This window comes from Sphaerodactylus townsendi, linkage group LG02 (assembly GCF_021028975.2).
Source record: "Sphaerodactylus townsendi isolate TG3544 linkage group LG02, MPM_Stown_v2.3, whole genome shotgun sequence".
NCBI classification, from domain to species: Eukaryota; Metazoa; Chordata; class Lepidosauria; order Squamata; family Sphaerodactylidae; genus Sphaerodactylus; species Sphaerodactylus townsendi.
Window position 1 is genome coordinate 79,668,240 of NC_059426.1, and position 20,928 is coordinate 79,689,167.

The following is a 20,928-nucleotide window of genomic DNA, read 5'->3' on the forward strand; positions in this document are numbered from 1 at the left end:
CAAAATCCCTCTTTTAGACTAATATGCTACAAATGAAGCAGCAATGTGGGACAACAGCAGGAACTGCCTGGTTATATATCAGGAATTCCCAAATTGTGCCACCATAATTCAAGGTTCCAGTGAATCCAGAATTCCTAATCCATGGAGAAGGTTGTCCCATCCACCACCAGGTGATTAGTTCAGCTCAACTAGTTTAGCTCAGCTGGCTCCTGCAAGTCAACTGCAACTAAGACAAAAGTTGCCTCCTCACTGGAGAGGCAACCAACTTACAGTTAACTAATTTAAATACTGTAAAAACGATGAGACTGGAAGTGAGGAACAGAAAAACAACAACAAATCATTGTCTTTTAAAGAAATCTAAACACAATCAGATGTCACCATAAAAGTATTCCTCTAATTTTTAATACATTTTACAGTGAACCACACCTACTATTTTTTAAACTTAAATAAGGTTTGATATTTGAATGCTGCATTTTAAGTCTTAATTTATTTTTATCTTGTTTTATTGTCTGTTTGTTAGTGTTGTACACCGCCCTGAGCCCTCCGGGGGAGGGCGGTATAGAAATGCAATAATAAATAAAATAAATAAATAAATAAATACTAGAAGTCTGGAAAATACAGGAATATACAGGCTCACTGCAAACATCTCAAAAGTGAAAAATGCCGTCATGACAAATTCTTTTCCTTCTATAAGCACATAGCCCAATAAGCTTTCCTGTTGTGCCCTAGCTCTTATCTACAAGAGAGACTGCCATCTCTTCTGAGAAACACACCAACAAAAATACGCCAACAAGTTCCAGACTTTGCAGAAATTAAAATACTGCCTATTCCAGGTTCAAACAAAACATTTTCATTGCCTATTTATTGTTACAATAGATTATTCTCCAGTAGCAGTATCAAAAGAATTTTGGGATTGAATGACTGGAAGAGATTTATGGGAGAAAGTCACGGGAGGCTGTGCACAATCTTTTTGGAATATTAATGGAAGGAGAATTCCACTATAGTGGCAGTGGCATGAGTAACTTCACAACTTTGCAAAGAGAATGGAAAAAGCTTGGCTGCACAGGGGCCATTCACAATCCTCTCCTTTCTTAGTCATAGCTCTCTAGTTTAACAGTCATCAATATACTGACAAACATGACCAGACCATACTGGAAGCACCTCCTGACTTAGTCAAGTGCTATAAAAAAATGAATGTATATACCATACAGAATGGCGGTTTTATTACATTGTTAGAGGCAGTACAGGAGTCACTTGTATGCCGACTGAGCATTTAAATTCATCTTTAAACTATAAAGTTTCATACTTCATTTTAAAATCTAGATACCTTAGAGAACATGACTCAGCTTATAATTAGCTGTTCTCCAGATCGGTGTTGTTCAAAACTCACATTAAAAAGAAAGATGGGGAACATACCTGTTATAGGCACGTATCCAACTCCTTGCTGATACACTGTAGGCATCAGGACCACGGGCTGTGGTTGCATCATCATGGCAGCAGGTAAGGACTGGATTCAAAGGATAACAGACAATGCATGTTTTAGGAAACTACTCCAGGAGCATAAACCAAGCAGCAAGGTACCTGCAAAAAATCCTTTTCAACTTCTGCCAGTTACTGTGTACTGCTGAGCACAGCATACAATTTTCTGGTGCCAGTAAATATAAAGAACCACTTTCCATGAAAAGTGTTCCTGAATTAACTAGCATTTCAAGGGCATTATTACAAACTATGAATAAACCAGTCTCTCCTAAATCAAGCTAAGCTTTTGTGAGAAATTCTAGGCAATCTAAGCATCAAAAAGCATAAAATGCGGAAAATATGGAACTTCTTGAATAACATCTGCATACAAAGTTATACCTCTCAGAAATAAAGGTGGGGCATATAAACTTCATTTACAACATTTTCAATCAATGGAAAAGGTGAGATACTTTCATCAATTCCTTTCCCCACCCCCACCCCCCAATTACAAATCTCCAGTTTTCAGTCTTCCTTATATAGATATTGTGGAGGCTGCTATCATTGTACTCCTCGCAGGGATCGATGGCATCATTTTCCTAAAAAAAACAAAAATAATGATAGCAGCCAGCACAATTTCGATATAAGGAATATTGACATGATGTTTAAAGGGCTCCAAAAATAGCTGGCAATCTTCAATCTTGCGTTAGACAGGGGAGCAACCCAGAAGTGGGGACAGGCAAACTGCCACAGGCAGTGGGGCACCTCCTCACGTGTAAACAAGGAAAAGCGAGGAGATCCCTCTGAGAAGGCACTGAAGGGGTGGAGTGTTGGAAGCGCTCCATGCATAATAGGCCTACCTCTGAAAACCTCTCACCTTGAAAATTCCACCATAAGTTAGCTGACTTTACAGCAAAAAAGGGGGATCAATACAAAATATTGAAATAAATGTAACATTCATTAAATTCAAGTAAGCAAGCAAATCAGCAGTGTGGATACAAATCTTTGTTGTGCCAGCAGAAGTGGGGTGGCCTTCTGCCCCTCTTGCTGAGCTCCATGTATGCAACTTTGGATCCAAGCCAAAGTATTATGGTTTTCAAACAAATAATTTTAAGTGAGAAGTAGGATCCACAAACAATTCTGAAACTTTTATTAATTGCACTTAAAATAACCTCAGCCTGTTCTGATTATTTATTTTCCACACATTTCAAAGTAATTTGGAAATCTGATTTAAAAGCTCTTTAGTACATCAGAGTACATGTATTTCTCAAGTCCTAAAGTACTCTGTAAATGTAGAAAAAGGTTAATAGTTGTGAATTCTACACAAGGAGTGACTGAGCAAATAACCTGTGTGGAGAAACAAAAAAAATCAAACTACATCCCTTAAGAAGTCACCTAGGAGCCTCCCCATCATTTGGATATATGTATATCTGTTTCATAATTATTTCTCATTCTGAGCTGGGTCCTGAAGTGTGGATCAAAAAATCCACAGTGGAGTCAAGGATATATAGGAACATTTTCCTACAAATCTCTAGAAAGTCCAAGGAATGCAGAAATATCTGAAATCTAAAATAAATAAGGGGTTAACCTCCCACCAAAACAACAGAATCAACATCTGTAGCTTTGAAAGTTGACTGCCTCATGAAATCTCATGAGACGAAGTTCTGAAATCTCACTGGTCATCTTGGGGACTGCGAGGTAACCACAATAATCTTCCCAAGCCTTCTGCACTTTGGTTTCCATCAGTCAAAAGCCAGGGGTGGGGGGGGAGGAAGCAAATGTGGAGTGGAGGAAGAGAATATAGAGGGGTTAGAGCAGAAAAAACTAAGTGGGCGAAAACAAAAAGAGAGAGGGTGCTGAGGAAGGAAGGAAGGAAGGAAGGAAGGAAGGAAGGAAGGAAGGAAGGAAGGAAGGAAGGAAGGAAGGAAGGAAGGAAGGAAGGAAGGAAGGAAGGAAGGAAGGAAGGAAGGAAGGAAGGAAGGAAGGAAGGAAGGAAGGAAGGAAGGAAGGAAGGAAGGAAGGAAGGAGTTGAAGTTTGGAGGACGTACAAAAGCACAGCTTTTTCACAGAGGGAGAGAGAGAATGGAGAGGCTATAAGGTTGCAGGTGGGGAGAAAGGAAAGACAGTATGCAAAGAAAGATAATGAGAGAAAATGAGAAGTGTTCCACAAATCATCTACTTTTTCTCTTCCAATATTTCAAATGGATTTTCAGTTGAAAAAAAGATACCAGTTGAGTTGTTCAGATTCTACAAGAGTCTGCCCCCTCATTCAATCATTACAGAATTCATATCATCCACTACTAACTACTATGTTCAACTTACTGTATAAGACATGACCAGATTAATCATTCCTTCTTTGTCATCTCCCTGTCTTCCACTTAGGCTATACCATTCATCCTCTACCTTTCCTTGCTTCAGTGATTCAGGAACAGTAATGTGTGTCCAAGCAATGCGATCATCCATTGAAAAAGCTCGCTGAAAGATAACAGGATATTTAAGTAATTAAATTTAACAATTCACAGCTTTTCCCAAAAAAGAAAGAAAGGAAAATTACTTAAAAGGGATTAAAATTCAAGCATCACTGTCATACCTTTTAAAAAATTATTTTGCTACAGCTGAAATCAGATCACAGCAAATACACTGCAGTGCAATCCTACAAACTGATACTTCAGTCTTAAGCCCATCAAAATAAATGTGCTTAGACAGCCATAACATTATGCAGAAATGCACAATTAATCAAGTAACATTCATACAGAACACCCCTGTTTTCTACCAACCCATTCTACCAAAAGCAGCAATCTCCACCAGTGGGCGACTCAGTAGACTAATATCATGCAGTCGAAATCTTGTGCAAGGACTCTCTTGCACATTTTTTCCTCTGAATCATACTGGTTTTCCTTCCAGGGAGACAGTTACCATTCATAAAAAGAAATGTTACAGAACATCAAGACTTAGACCACAAACAGGAAAGTAATTCAGTGGAACCTCAGTTTTCATTGACTTCAGTTTTCATCGGTTTCGGTTTTCATTGATTTTTTCAGCGAAAAATTTGTCTCGGTTTTCATTGATTTGCTGTAAGGTGCAGGGGTTTGTGGAGAAAAATCACCCGGACAAAGCTGTTGCAAGCCATGTCTGCAACTTGCTTAATGACAATGTCTTGCACCATTTCAGATAAATCTTAAAGAGGCGTTAGAAACGGACCTCTTTGGACAGCTTTCTGGTGCGACATTGGTCCACTGGCTCTGAAGCTGGTCCTAGTGTTATTGTTTGTTACTGTTTTCAGCATTAAACACTATGTTTATTCACCAAAAAATGTGTTTTTGGAGTACCTAGATCAGATTAATTGGATTTACATTGATTCCTATGGAAAAGTTTGCCTCGGTTTTCATCAGTTTTGGTTTTCATTGATTCTTTTCAGATGGATTACCAATGAAAACCGAGGTTCCACTGTAATTTAAGAATGTAAAAGCCACCCTGATGTATCAGACCAGTGATCCATGTAGTCTGGCATCCTATCACAGTGCCCAATCATGTACTCTGGATGCCCAGCAACAGGGAATAAAGACCGAGGCCTTCTTCCAATTTTGATTCCTATACTCTGCTTCACAGATAGATAAACTGAATTAGGGTGAGAAATGTAGTAGCCAAGTTTGCAGATGCTACCAAATTATTCAGGATGGTGAAATCCAAGAACTGAGGGACTCCCAATGAACTACTGGGCAACAGAACAGACAAAAGAAAATGCTTCTTTAGTCACTAAGCAATTCTACAGTGCAATTTACTGCCAGGGAAGAGGTGATGGCCATGAGCCTAAACAGCTTTAAAAAGAGGTTGGACACATATATGTGTCAGCAACTACTATCCCTGGTGACTGAAGAGAACCTCCACATTCAGAGGCAGCAAACCCCAAGGTACCCCTGTTAGGGAGGCAGTCAAGGAGGTGGAAGCGAAGGAGGACCTCTGCCTCTGCACTATTAACCTTCCAGGGCCACTAGTTGACTGATGTACAGATCAGGATGCTGGACCATTGGTCTGATCCAGCAGGCTTTTTCTAATAACTTCCTCAGGCAAGAAGAATACACTACAGTAGTTATCCTTCAGGTCCAAAAGACTAAAAACCCCTGGGATGAACTGAATTCCATAAATTATATCTCAACAGAATTCTCCATTACTTAAAAGTCATTCTTAGCAACCCACAGATAAGCATGGGAACACTGAAACAGTGTAAAACTTCTTTAAAGTGAGTATTGATCTAACCTCATCAAATATTTCAAGATAGAAAGAATCCACCCCAGGGGGAACAGTACACTGAATAACTTTGTTCCATCGGGGATTTTTGGCCCCATTATGAGCTGTAGGAGTTTCATAAACGGCATAGCCAAGTCGTATCCTACAGTATGGATCCATGCGTGTCATGCCATAGTTCTTTGCCAATTTTGCCTAAGGAAAGAAACATACAAAAAGGAATTAAGCCATACTGGTACCACTTCCTAAACTGAAACCTTTATGTCCTTCAGATGTTTACAACATTTTAATTACTATATCAACTAGTGAGAAGGTACAATTTTATAGACAAAGTTGATCAGAATCAATAATTAAATCAAGATTTTCTGCCTAATAATTTATATTAGCCTGAATTAAATGCAATCTATCTTCCTGCAGACCTCTGGACTACATTCAGTTTATTCAGACTTACCAAGGAATACATGTACATTCACTTACGTGCATGGTTTAAAGTTCTAAGCAGTCAGAGATCAATCTTACACATGGTGTAACAGTAGTCAAGTCAAGTAGTATTCATTGTTTGAGCCATTGGCTATAACATCCCAAAATACATACAGTTAAAACATTCAGATTATGGAGAAGGCTGCCTGGAGGGGACCATTTCAGGTTCTGAGAACTCCATAGCTTTTGGGGAGCTGGAGGTGCCTGTCTGAACACTGCCGCAAGGAGACAAGCCCTTGGGAGGTGTTCTGTGGCAAATTGGTGAAACGCAGCGTTTTTTGCTGCAGGAGACTGCTATGTTGCATGCAGATCGCTCCATGGTGGTTGGAAGAGGATGCAATCTTATCTTCTGTGCTGGGGGGGAGTTGGGAGCTTCCCACACTATTAGAAGGGGCCAGTTTGTGAGCCCAGGAGGCTCCGGTAGCCTCAGCTGTAGAGGGGGTGAAAATCTCCCTCACTGGGGAGAATGAGCCCAATGCCATTTTAGTGGCCGGTTTTTGGCAGGAAGATCTCTTTTTGGCTTGGGAACCATGCAGAGAATAGTTTCTCTTTCTTTCCCTGGAGTGGAGAGGGTGAGAGCTAATCACTAGACAGGAAGGTGAAACAAAGACATACACGAACAGATAGAATCAAAGAGTTTCTATAGGTGCCAGAAGAAATCATGCACTCCCTGCATAGACAGGAAAAATACCGGGGAGAAAATGGCTCCTCAGGCTACTACAGAAAGTGACACAAAAGCTTTTCCTGTACTCCCTGCAACTGGTGAAGGAAAACACCTGGACAAGATGTCCTCTGCCTCCATGAGAACAAGAGTCTCTGAGTAAGAAAGGATCAGGTTACATAGGAGGAATGACCTATTCTTCAGCTGGTGAATCCATACATGTCTATGGCTGGGGAACGTGGGCTCTTGGCAGTGGGATCTGATGTTAGGAATGCAGAAAGGTAGGCCTGAGGATTGATTCTATAGATCGTATTTTTTTTTTTGATTGCCCTGAATTTTTAGGGCAATTTTCAGGGTGAACTGAGTTTTTCTTTGCTTAAGGAAGACTTTCTCTCTTTAGTTGCTAAGCATTCTGGTTACTAAGATAAACAAGTCATTTTGTGCGTGGCTACATTTTTGGCTGCTGTAGTAAAATCATGTTGAAACTTAGGTAGCAAATTTTAGGCTTCTATTTCAGTGTTTGATGGTTTGCTGTTGATGACTTTTGTTGCAAAAATAGTAATTACGAAGCAGATTTGTGTTAGACATTTTAACTGCATGGTGATTTGCCAGCCTGGGACAAATGTTGCTTGGTGGGTAATGTGCGGAAGTAGTCAGAGATCATGGCCACCTACAGACTTAGGAAGCACAGGCATACAATCATCACAGAAAAGTTTGGGTTGCTAGGCTGGAAGCTACAGTTCAGGTCTTCTGAGGTAACAGGATTAGAATTGTTGATGGTTCCATGTGGAGGGTCAGTTAGATGGGTGTAGATTAGAGGATCTCAGTGTATGGATTAGATACTGATGGTGCCAGGAAAAAAATGCATTAGGCAATGGGAAATATTTTAGGACAGTCGGACACTGCAAAAAAAGAGATCTGATCCGTATGGAAACAGATTGCTGGTATTTAATATTAAAAGGCTGCAGAGAACGTGCCTTTTATTAGCAATATGTATCTAAAGCAGTGCCTTATCTATTATGTGCGAAGTGTTTGACAGTTTGTTTGCCTATCAAAACCTTTCATATGGACATAATTTACAGGAACAGGAGCCCAGGTAATTTTTTTCCACCAGTAATAGATAATATGTCAAAACTACTATTGAGAAAGATTTCACAACAGATTTGGCAAAGATTCTGTTTTTGTTTCCTCATTGTATGAATGCCCAAAATGTACCTTAGGTAGCACATTTCCAAAGTCTCTGAAGTCCCTTCACTGAACAATTTGGGAATTACAAGTATGTACTTACAATAATTTCAAATGACAACAGACCGACTTAATTTTTCAAGTTGATGAGAGCTTTCACATGCTGACATGCAAGTAAATACTGTGTTTAGATGCAGAGTTTTATTTTAAACCCTTATATGCATTCTAAGTACCCAAAGTTAGAGAATTTAAAATGCACTAATAATGACCATATGTTAATCACATTCCTTTCATTGATATTTGGCCATTAACCATAAATAAAATCTTCTTCTTCTTCTTCTTCCTTTCATTGTACGAGAAAGATGTTACTATTATGCAGTCATGAACTTAAGCAGCCCTTATTTTTGTGTGCTGCCTGGTCGATTCCAAAAGACCCACCGCTAATTAGGCACTCTACTACCAAGTTCTGTGAATAGCAGTCTTGGTAACAAAGCTTTTAAAGCTCTACCTTCAAAGCATCAGCAGGAAGCAAAAATTTAGCCCATTAAAATATTTATTTTAAATACCTGTACTACAGTAATGCTCAGTCTCCCAACAGTGCCCATTGCTCCACCGTACTGTAACTGCTGAGCTGCTTGAGCATCCAGTTGTATCTGCTGTTGCTGCTGTGTTGGGGTGATGCGGAGGAAATCCTGAGGAAGTTCGCCAATATACACCTGTAGAAAAAGAATGTACATACATTAGATTAAAATTCCCCTTGATCTGCCTTGCCTTCTCCCACCCACTTTCGTTAAACATTGCATAGATTCCGTTCTTCATCTCTTTGTTAACAATCTGCTTCTCACCATTAGCCGTCTCTCATAAACTTCTTGTTGACTTTCAACCCAGCATTTCTGTGCACTCCCTCAAATACTTTCCTGCTGTTCTTCAACTTAACTTGTGAGGAGTATGAACTTTACAGTATGGAACGTAAACCTGTTGCAGGAAATCATAACTATTTCACTTATACACAAATCTCAAGAAAACATATATGTATCAATACATCCAATGTTTATATTACCAACAAGTTTTTTCCCCCTCTGGTGAGAAAAGAAACTACCAACCAGGAAAAGATCTTATCTCTTAAACCTGTTCTATTTAGGCAGAGAATGTTTGACTTTCTCTGACAGACCTTGACAAATGTTCTTTGGACTTAGAGCCAGTCCCAAATTAAGAAGCCTAGCCTAACCCAACCCAATTACAATTTTTAATCTGTCATATTAAGCAAGTTTAATGTTGCTTCTAAGTCATGAATGGGGCTGTCAACTAGTCTGGAGAAAAACATCTTGTCCCTTTAATTGAGGATAAATGAGATGCTGTTATCACATGATGTTACACACCTCCATGCCACAGTAAGTTTCAACAGTTCATTTCCACGTATTAAATTTCCACTAAAGAGACAGGCCATTTTCCTCCATACCCACTGGCAATCCTAAATTCAGCAGGTCATGTGCCACTCTAAGAGGTAAGTGTTGCCCTAAATAGGTAGTCTTCACTTTAGTTGGGGGGAATTAGCTGAAAATAAGGAGTGAGAGGGAGTAACTGGGATCCATAACCTATGTGTACCAAGATATTTCTGTGTGGATAAAAATTCTCAAAATGAGCAGGCAGCTGTTTGATAAAAATAAGATTTTATTACAGAATTTTAAAAAATTCAATCAATGAACATACACACACAAAGAATGCAAGAGCTGACCAAGAGAAAAGGGAGGAAGTTGGTTAGGATTTCAGAGATGGGTGATAATTACCGGTCCTGAAGGGCTATCCAGAGAAAGCAGTGCTGAAGAAGAAAATGACCAGTCTTTCTAAGAGCAAAAAGAAATGCCCACAAGCATTTGGGGTGTGTGTGTGTGTGTACAGAACATACACAGACTATAAATGGCCAAAAGATTGATATTTACTCCCCAAAATGGGTATAAATACATGGCATGGTAAGCTGGCAGGAAAACCAGAGACAAAGAATTGATTGATTTTTCCAGGGTTCCTACAAAAAGATAGGAGAGGTTTGATAAGTTGTTGGGATCCAAGAGAATGATTGATTACTGGGATGGGCACCAATAATGCTGAGTGGGGGTTAGCTTGCCCCACTGCCCAGCCAGGCACACGTTGGGTCTAGGGGAAAAGTTCAGTGGCCAACCACTTTCCTGGCCACAGTTGACACACAAGATAGATCCCCAAACCCCTGAGACGCATCCATTTTGTGAGGAGCAGTTACTTGTTCTGATGCCTGCCTTTGGCCCCTGTGCCTTCGTGGCACCCCTTAATGAGAAGGGTCTGAATGCTTACAGCAAGAACATCATAGTTGTGAAGAGCAGCTGCAGTACTGCATCTGGTCCAAACCTCTGGAGTGCCTTCCCCAGTAAGGGGGAAAGCGGCTTCTTCCTCATCTTTCAGCTGGAATGCAAAATGTTTCTGTGCATGTGAGGATGTTTCCCTGAAAAGGCATAGCCCTAGAAAATTTGTGAAAACTGTTGTAGAGCTCCTTAGATCTCCTCCCCTACAGGAAGCAGGCCATGTACATGTCACTGGCATGAATACACATCCTTCCCTGATTCTGTCCCACTTCCATCATCTCTCCCATCTTTTTGTGAACTTCTTGGCCTCAAATTTTAGATTGTTAGCTCCTTGTGGCATGGACTTGCCTTCTCGCACTCTGTAAAGTATCACGCACATTGACTATTTTGTGTAATTAGAAAAACCAACACCATTTGATTCAGATACATGTAAATAAACTGGGATGAAACTAATGTGCTCCAGCAAGCCAGCCCTGTTGTTTTAACAAAAACAAGAACCCCTGACACCCAAAAATATGTAATTGTGGCCACTCCACTCTACAACTTATTATCACTGTGAGCAGATTTGCCTGCCTTTTCCTTCTGGGTCCTTTCAAGGTTCCGAAGTACTCACTCAGGGCCAAATAGTGTGTGGGCTCTTGCTCTGAATCAAACACTTCACCCAAACAAGGAATAAAGAATATTTATTGATGTATTTAAAAAAAGGAAGAGATCAATGGCACTGATAACAGCAGGTGAAAGCGGTACAAAAAACAAACTGGAAAACAGCAGTGGCTAAAATGACAAAGCAGAGTCCCAACAGAATCCAATCAGAGAGGTTTATTTTCTGTGTTGCCTTTGTTCCATGTAGCAAGCTGTATTTGTTGAAGTCAGGTACAGAGTTCAAAAGAATGCAAAGGTCAATCAAAGCAATGATTCCAGATGCAGTGTAACAGAGCATAACAGAGGTAACAGACTAGCCAGTCAAAAGATAGACAGATAGATCCCTCTCAATAACATATTGAAACTAATATAGCCAAACTCTAACCATGTGATACATTCTAACCAATGGGATCGCCCCTCTAATTAAGCCAAAGCACAGGTCATTATCTCAAGATTCGCAGGTGAAATCAGTTACAGACACCTGAAGGAATGCTCTCCCAATTAACTTGTTTAGAGGTCTTGGTGACCTTGGTTGGTGAAAGGCACATCCTTGCAGCTGCATTTGCTACAATAAATGAACAGACAGAATTTTAGATTCTAGGAATCATTTAAATATGGCTACAGTTATGTCAGTTTAATACAATAATAAGTTAAAATACACTTTCTTTACAGGCTCCCTGGGACTTAGTAAACTTTCTGGTAACGTGTCATAGTTTCAGGCTATAGTTCTAATATTGTCCCACCCAAGGTGTAGAATGCCTTTTTCTTTTGGAACAAATCCCTTTAAAATGGCTCCAGATAATGGAGGCAGATTTAAATAAATTAAAAGGAACATTTATTGATTGAACAAGCAAAGATGTTCAAAGATGAAGATGTTCAAAAAGATTGAACAAGCAAAGATGGAATAATGAAGAAAATCAGAAGATGGAAATCAGGCAAGAATAAGTGAAGTACAGTCTCAAGTTTCAGTCAGAAGATTTTATCAAGCTTTCTGGGTTTCTCAGTTTCTTAGATGTTATCAGTAAGTAACAAGCCTTTATTGGCATAAAATAAACATACACAACAAGCATACAAAACCTGCCCACCATTGCTCACAGTCATAGACACTGGTACTAAAATATATACATGGTCCTTCTGTAACTATAGGACATTCTTTCAGCTAAGTTGACTCACTTAAACGTCATTGGATACTGACAGAAGCTAGAAAAATTACTGCTGGCTATATGTGGTCATAATACATAGACATTGATTGGTATTCATCTAGACTTACGTCTATTATCATTAGCAGAAATTTTGCTACATTCTCGCACACTGTGGGATCCATGTTGTTCAAAAGCATAGGTAACTTAAGAGCACCGGTTAGATTGTTATACAGAAATGGGATAAGTGCAGATTGCGACATTCTGATTTTTGCAAACCTTACACAATGAAAGAGGGTATGATCGAGTGTCTCCACCTGACTCCATGTTGCAATGGACATAGCCTCCCCTCTGCTTCTATCAATTTGTTGATATCTCGCCATAGAGCAGCATAGAAGGCATTAGATTGAATCTGGCACAGTGTTAAGGCTCTTCTTAATTTAGGGTTGGTGATCCAATGTAAATAATTGGCCATGTGTCCTTGCTCAATTGGAATAAGCAGGGTCAGGGGGGAACACGTTTTCCTCGCAGCCGTTACCATATCCCGATACTCTTGTTCCTAATAGCTTAGTTTTCAAGCAGCTATATGCTTCTGATAGGGAAAGAGGGCCTAACGACTCTAATGAAAAGCCAAGAGCGTTGATTTTTCCCTCAACTAGTTTCAGCCACCTAGAATTTGCATAGTCGGAAAGCATGAGGTGTAGCAAACTGGAGTGATCCTGCAAATAGTGGATACGTAGCCAGTATCTGACAGTTCTCAGCCAGGCCATTGTGGCATATGATATTTGCCCGAGTTCTAGACATAGATGTTATCTTTCACATTAAGGTGCAGTTTTGCCTTGAGTTACTCTTAGGTATTGCTGACTTAGGGATTCAAAAAGACTCGGGGCTCTAACAGGCTAGTACACACAGCCTCTCCACTGTTAGGCACTCACTGTCAGCAATCTTCCAAGTGAGTTAACTTCAGCAGGTCACTAGCACACTAGGCAGGGAATCTTCCTTTGAGTATAATTCCCTTCTTAACTGGCTTAGGAATTCTTCTATCTCCCAGAAGATATGTTCACATCATCCTTTTATTTATGGTCCCTGTAGAAAGTCTCTCTATCTTGACCAATAAATAAATTTCCAGTTCTCTGGTCTGTATATTTCTGCTCTTAGCATACGCTAACTGTCAAAGACCCGTCCAGGTCCTTGGGGCCCACCGTCCAGGCCCTTGGGGTAGCAATGTCAAGCCCTGGGTTCTGAACCAGTACTCAAAAATACAAAGCAATTTTTAAATTTTTTTATTTAAAAGAAAGATTGTGAAATAACAGCTTTACAAATAGGCAGTGAACATAGAATCATAAGGTACAGATACAGATACACAATAAAACAATAAAGTATTTTCTAATCTAAAAGAAATACTGGCTAGAAAACATAATAAAAGTCTCTTCAACGATAGTAGGGGCAAAAAAGACCAAAGACAAAGGAAATATGGTTGCTGACTCTATTGGGATTAATTTAAGGCAAATGTTGGCCACACCAAATAACTACCAATTAACCAATCAGGTATCAAGTTAGTAAAAACTCTTTGGAAGATGAGCAAATTACCCCGGCCTTTTGAAACTTTCAATTTGGGCTCTTCCTGACTAGTTGAATCCAGCTGAAAATAATTGGAGATTACTCAATTCCCAAAATGAATAATCTGACCTTGGTGATGGTACAGCCTATCTCTATCTACATGCACCTGCTTCCAAGCTATGTGAAAAACAAGAGAAAGACGAAAACAAGATTTTCCTGTAAGCTTTTCCAGCAATCAAAATGGAGTCTCTTTAGACATAGCATTATCTAAGTAAAATGGTTATTCTCTTCTCACTTTCTTATTTACCTTATTTCAGATCAGATTCACTCTTTGACTAATACCCTCAGGGTAGATTTTCACACATAGGTGTTGATGTTAATACACAGTAATCCAATTCAAATAATCAACACATCTTGAGATAGCTCGCTTCCTCTCCTTTTGTTAGTTGGTTTGCTCCACAAACCCTATCCAATCAACAGAACAGCTGTTCAATTCCTATGGAAGTTTTTTTTCCTCCATTTGTAACTACACTTCATTTTTGGCTGCGCTTCCAAACCTTATTTATCTGTGCAGTCCATCACAGTAATACAGCATAAATTTATGGTCACTAAATCCTTTTTTCTTTAAGTTAATATTACTGAGTAGGCTAGTGGCTGCCACTAGACCCTATGCAACTAGAAAGGAAGAAAAATACCCAAGGATTATTCTCTTTTCAACCCTAGCATGGAGTCTGAGGCGGAACAGGAGTGAACAGACTTCATACTGGTGCCCCCACTTTGGGTGATTCAGTAAATCTGGATCAAAATCCAGTGTATATAATTAGTATAATCTTTCAATCTTTTTTTGTGCTCTGGATGATTCTGATATTATTGAAAGTGTACTTATTTGATTATTAAACTGTTTCTCTCTCCTCCACCACCACACCGCCCTATTCATATGGGCTCAGAGGAATTTACTTGGCTTGAAGACTGAAAGACTTGTTGCTTCCTCCTTGCCAGGCCAGGATTCTCTGTCCTTCTTCCCACACTTTGTGGTAAAGTCTATTACTTTTGCCCACTCCACCAATCACAGTGACATTGCTGCTGCTAAGCATATTCAGAGTGGGAGCTCTGTTTACAGCAGAGCTCATAATCTAGAATCAAATCAGCCCTTTCTGCATTCCTTCTAAGGACAGACTCCCCCCGCTGCCCTTTCCTTTTGTTCCACACTGTAATACAGTGTATCCACTAAGAGCCTCCAGTGCTCTGGACTGACAATGGCAACTTGGCACCCAGGAACTGTCGAGCCCTGTTCTATGGAAGTCTTCCTTTATTAACATCACTTCTTTAAATTCTGACAAAGGATAATAAGCATAAGCATAAGCATTTTATTGTCATTGTGCACGCACAACGAAATTTATAGCAGCATTCCTCGATGCACACAATTTCAGACTCACACGCCATCCTCACTTTCCCCTTCCTCCACCCATCCCTACACAGCCCCAAACACATCAACACAAAGCCATAGAGTTCAGAATAGCCACAGCTCTAGAGTAGAAGCTGTCTCTAAGCCTCTTAGAAAATAAGAAAGTTGTTAGTCTGTGATGCTCTGGCTCAAAAAATAAAATTCCTGCATAATACAATTATATTAAGATCCACTTAAATTTGAGTTGTGGAATAGTTTTGATAGACATGGGTTAAAGAAATCCCATGATGGAGAGCCTTAATTTGTTAAAAAGGTGAAAATTATACTTTAACATACCACAAGACAAAGATGACTTAAGCTGACATGAAAAGCCTGCTCTAACATTCTCCCAACTTTGCTCCACATAAAATGAAGCACTACGATTAGAGATTCTAACAAAAGGCAACAGCAGTAGCAGTTATACCCCAGTGTGTTCAACCTCACTAGTCTTTCAAATACATGTCTTCACAAAAAGAATCATATGTCAGGAAATATAAAGGCCCTAGGCTACAACTTTTTAAGATGGTAGAGCACTAGTCATGTCCTCCAATGTCACATCTTCCATCTAAGTATCATATCTTCCATCTAAACATAAATTTTAATTAGCAGAAGCAGAAGATCCTAACAGCCTCAGGACTTCAGCAAGATTAAAGGTAGCAAGAAGGGACTGAAAAGCATGGAAGAAGTTTCCTGAAGTAGAATACTGATGGTTACACCATACAACTGTCAAACAAAGGTGAAAGAAATAGAAACAGAATTAAATTATTTGTCCGTAAATAAAGTAAAATATTTAGGAATAAACTTAACCAAACATAATATCCAATTATTAGAAAATAATTATAAAGTGGCATGGAAAAACTTAAAAACAAAAATGGAAAAATGGGCCAACTTAAATTTATCACTAATTGGGAAAATAACATTGATTAAAATGACAATATTAGCTAGAATGAATTTTTTGTTTCAAGTAATACCAATAGAAGGCCCAAAAAAGTTTTTTTAAGGCATGTAAGAAAGACCTGTTAAAATTCATATGGGGGAAAGGAAGGGCTAGAATAAGATAAAAATTTTATGTGATGATATAAAGGGAGGTGGTCTTGGTCTTCCAAATTTAGAATTATATTATAAGGCCACTGGATTAGTGTGGTTTAAGGAGTGGATGCTTCTGGAAGATAAGGAGCTACTTAACCTAGAACAGGGGTAGGGAACCTGCGGCTCTCCAGATGTTCAGGAACTACAATTCCCATCAGCCCCTACCAGCATGGCCAATTGGCCATGCTGACAGAAGCTGATGGGAATTGTAGTTCCTGAACATCTGGAGAGCCGCAGGTTCCCTACCCCTGACCTAGAAGGATTTGAATTATTTTATGGTTGGCATCACTATGTTTGGTATGCTCAGGGGAAAGAATATAAGACATCAGACATGGAATATCAGATAAGAAGATCAATATTAAAAATTTGGGAAGAATTCAGGAAAAAAATATTCACTGAACTCCAGGTTGGCTAGCCCCATTAGAGGCTATTAGGATGGGTTCAGAAGAAATATACAATTCGTTGAAATACAGTGACATAATTAAAGCTGTAGGAGGAGAATACATCCTAAAAAATAGACAAGAGATTAAAATAAACGGACAAGAGTGTCACTGGTTTCAATATCAGCAACTTAAAGGAAAATTTGAATCAGATAAAAAAATAAAGTTTGATTTAAGCCACTCGGTGTTATTAAACATATTAAAAGAAACTTCGAAAGGAGCAATAAAGAAATTATATAAAGTGATACTTCAAACAGAGATGATTGATGAACAGGTGAAACATGTTATGATAAAATGGGTGTAGGATGTGGGAAGGGTAATAGATCTGGAGACGTGGGAAAAAAACATGGGAAGATAGAGTTAATTTTTCAAAAGTGGTTAGAATACAAGAGAACTACCATATGTTTCACCGTTGGTATTTATATCCCAGTAAACTATCAAAAATTTATAAAAAATAGTTCAGACAAATGCTGGAAGTGTCAAAAACAAAAAGGAACATTTATTCATCTTTGGTGGTCATGTACAATACCCCAGAAATATCGGAAGGAAATTTATAAAATGATAAAAACCATAACTGTAATAGACTTTGAATTTAAACCGGAAATGTTTCTTCTTAATATATTTAATATGAAAATAGAAAAGAAAACTGAAGTGTTCACATTATATATGATAGTAGCAGCAAGGATCTAGTTTGCCAAGAAATGGAAGAAAACGGAGATACCTACAACAGACGACTGGCTATCACAACTTATGGAGTATGCAGTATATGATAAACTTTCAAATTTACTTAAAAATAAGACAATAGAAAATTTGTGGATGTATGGCAACCTTTAATTAATTTCTTCCAATCTAAAGAAAAATATAAGGATGCATATATATATATGTGTGTGTGTGTATGTGAATACATGTGTATATATGTATTTGTGTATATATGTGTATATGCGTGTGTGTGTATAGGCAAATATATATAGGCAAATATATATATTTGCAGTGTTAAGGTAAAAAGAAATAAGTATATATGAAAATATGTACATGAACAGAATTAGAGTATAAAAGAACAGTTTAAGTATAGAGTATAAAAGAACAGTCTCTGGAACCAGCAGAGAGGAGTAGCAGCAGTGGAGAAGAAGACTTGGCCAGGAAGAGCAGAGTGACCTGCTGGTGTTCATTTTGGAGGGCTTTTCTCAAAGCCACAGCTTTTAAAACAATTGTATGTATTTTAACTTAGGGGTTATCTCTCTTTTCTCCCTTTGCTTAAAGGCTCCTGTGAGCTGAGGCTGCTGAATCTGGAAGGCTGGTGGGGCTTAACAGGGGTTAACAGAGTTCATCTCTTGTTCCTCTTTGTCCTGGGCTCCTGAGAGGTGGGGCTTTAGTTCAGTCTCTGGAACCAATTTTAATTTAATTTTTTTGTTTTTTAAATGAATAAGGACATGTTTGACAGATGGTATGTGCAGATAGCTCAGGGGGGCACTGACTCAAAAGCTTTAATATTTAAATATCTAAACAAATCAGGATATGAAGGCAGAGAAAGCCAGCAGGGGGGGGATGGGGGCTTTCAGTGTTTTTTTCACACTGAGTGTCCACATGTATGACTATCTGCCCGCCACTAGGACAGAAGTTTGTGGGTGTGCCGCTACAATGAGCTCCCTGGCACTCAAAAGGGAGCGGTATGCTCGTTTAAGCCAAGGTGGCTTGAACCTGGAGAAGCTGAGAGAGGCAGAGAGGGTGACAGAGGCGAGGCTTTCAGGACTTAACAGCGGGTCCCATCTCCCAAGGTGACATCTCTTCAGATAATAAAATGAAGAATGAAGGGTCTTGAGACCGGAGGGTGCCAGTCTGAGGTGGGGAAAGATGCTCCTTAAGATGAGATCCTCTTTCCTTAACTGGTGATCAAGCTATCCTCTTTGCACTGAGTGATACCCATCCCGAGGAGGTGGGGGGCTCCTAGAGTAGTGGGTGATTCGATCATTAGGAAATTTAGAGAGTTGCGTTTGTAGAGAGGCGTGATGGCCGATGGTGACTTTGCCTGCCTGGTGCTTGAAGGTTGATGGATGTCAATGCTTTTGTCTAGATAGAGCTTTTAGACAGTGCTGGGGTGGAGTCAGCAGTTGTGGTCCATTGACAGTATTTCCATAGGCTTGTTGGAAATGTAGCCGGAAGGTTCTGGAAGCTAAATTTAGGCTGCTAGGAAACAGGTTGAAGTCCAGGGACCCCCCAAGGTGGCATTCTCAGAAATGCTACCACCGTTCCTGTAGCCAAGCAGAGGCGAGAGCTAGGCAAAGCCGGAGATACAGGAGTCTCAATCGTGCGCGGGATGAGAAAGGTGAGTATAAGGCCGAGGGTTTCAGATTTGTCAGGAACTGGGGAACCTTTTGGGACAAGGCAGGCCTGTACAAAATGGGGCGCGGGCTTCATCTTAACCAAAGAGGAACAGGCTGCTGGCTCGCTTATTAAAAAAGGTGGCAGAACAGCTTTTAAACTGGAGCCCAGCCTGAGGAAAAGCCGACAGGAGCTGAGGTGGACTTAGGTTCCGAATACAGTATCTATGGGGATGCAGACAGAGAGGTGGAGAGTTTTTCTAAATCAACCACATGCGAGCGCGAACATAGCAATGTGCATGTGACAAGGGATAGCAAGTGTCTACAAAAGACTTGAGGGTAAAGCTAACATAAATCCCAGGTGAAGGACAGAGACAGGGTATTACAGGTGTCTCTATGCTAATAGTAGAAGCTATCTAGACCTAAAAAATGGGGAGAGCTGGAGTACAGAGTTTTGAAGGAGGACTTTGATATGAAGTGCGGGCATTACAGAGACATGGTGGAATAGGGAGAACCAGTGGGATAACTGTTATGCCGGGCTACAGGCCTCTATAGGAAAAGGATAGGACAGAGAGCATTGGGGGGGGGGGTGGAGTTGCCCTTTACATCAAAGAAGCATAGTATCACATAAAATAGACAATGCAAGGAGCTGGTTCCCCTACAGAATCACTGTGTGATATCAATACCAGGTGTGTGAAGGACAGTTTAATATTAGGAATATATTATCGTCCCCCTGACCAAAGGAGTGCACAAAGAGGATTCTGAGATGGAAAAAGAAATTAGAGAGGCCAACAAAAAACAAAAAATGTAGTGGTAATGGTGAGTTTTAACTATCCCCATATGAGCTGGAAAAATGCATGTTCAGGTCATAGTAAGGGAGAGCATTCCCTGGATATGCTAAATGACTGTGGCTTAGAGCAAGATGGTTGTGGAACCAACCAGGAAGCTAGAGGTGATCCTAGATCTAATTCTATGTAGGACCCAGGACCACAGTGCAGGAAGTCAGTGTTGTTGAGTCGATAGGGGAAACTTAGCGACCACAATGCCTATCAGATTTCAGTATCTCAGCATAGCTTAACAAGTGGCAACTAATAATGTGGATTTCGCATTCTCTCAGAAAGGAAATTTCTCTCCAAAAGATGAGGGGATAGTGCGCAGGAAGCTGAAAGGGAAAATCAAGAGAGTCAAAACTGTCCAGGATGCTTGGAAATTTATTTAAAAAACACAGTAATAAAAGCTTCAGCTGGAATGTGTTCCACAGGTTAGAAAAAGGCAGCACCCAGTCCAAAAGAAAGCCACCATGGTTAATCAAGAGAGGTTGAGAAATTATCAGAAAAAAAAAGAAAATGTCTTTTAGAAAATGGAAGTCCAGTTTGACTGATGAAAGAATATGAGAGGGAACACAAATGGTGGCAAAAGAGAAGCAAGTTAGCTGTAAAAGAGGAGGCAAAAAGATTATGAGGAGCACTTGGCTGAACAACATCAAGACCAGCAACAAACAGTTCTTCAAGTACATCAAAAGCAGGGAAGCCAGCAAAGAGAGCGGTAGGCCCGTTAGATGACAAAGGAGCAAAGGTGTGCTAAAAGATGGGAGGACATTGCAGAGAAGCTGAATGAATTCTTTTGGCCTCTTTTCTTCACTCCAAGAGGAGGTGAGGAACATTCCTGCACCTGAACAGAAAGCTTCTCAGGAGCCGAATCAGTGAACTAGCTTGAGATAAGTAGTAGACAAAGGGAGAAGTTCTGGCAGCCATTGATAAACTAAATGTTACCCAAATCCCTGGCCCCAGGTGCATTCCACCCAAGAGTTCTTAAAAAGAGCTCAAGCACTGCTGATCTTCTCACTTTAATATACAGCTTATCCCTGAAATCATGGCTCCATCACTGAAGAGATTTGGAGATGGCCAATGTCACACCAATCTTTAAGAAAGGATCTA

The 20,928-nt window shown here is 39.8% G+C and overlaps 1 protein-coding gene across 3 annotated transcripts in view; it reads right to left on the reverse strand.

Moving 5' to 3' along the window:
- The window catches only part of LOC125425936 (toll interacting protein), a 48,643-nt gene that overhangs the window by 14,061 nt on the left and 13,654 nt on the right, over positions 1 to 20,928 (reverse strand). For all 3 annotated transcript variants that reach the window (XM_048483751.1, XM_048483750.1, XM_048483749.1), the window contains exons 2-5: positions 8,593 to 8,742; positions 5,713 to 5,895; positions 3,778 to 3,930; positions 1,417 to 1,507 (exon numbers count right to left, since the gene is read on the reverse strand). In XM_048483751.1, coding sequence (XP_048339708.1) covers positions 1,417 to 1,507; positions 3,778 to 3,930; positions 5,713 to 5,895; positions 8,593 to 8,742 — 577 coding nt within the window. The remainder of the gene's footprint in view (positions 1 to 1,416; positions 1,508 to 3,777; positions 3,931 to 5,712; positions 5,896 to 8,592; positions 8,743 to 20,928) is intronic.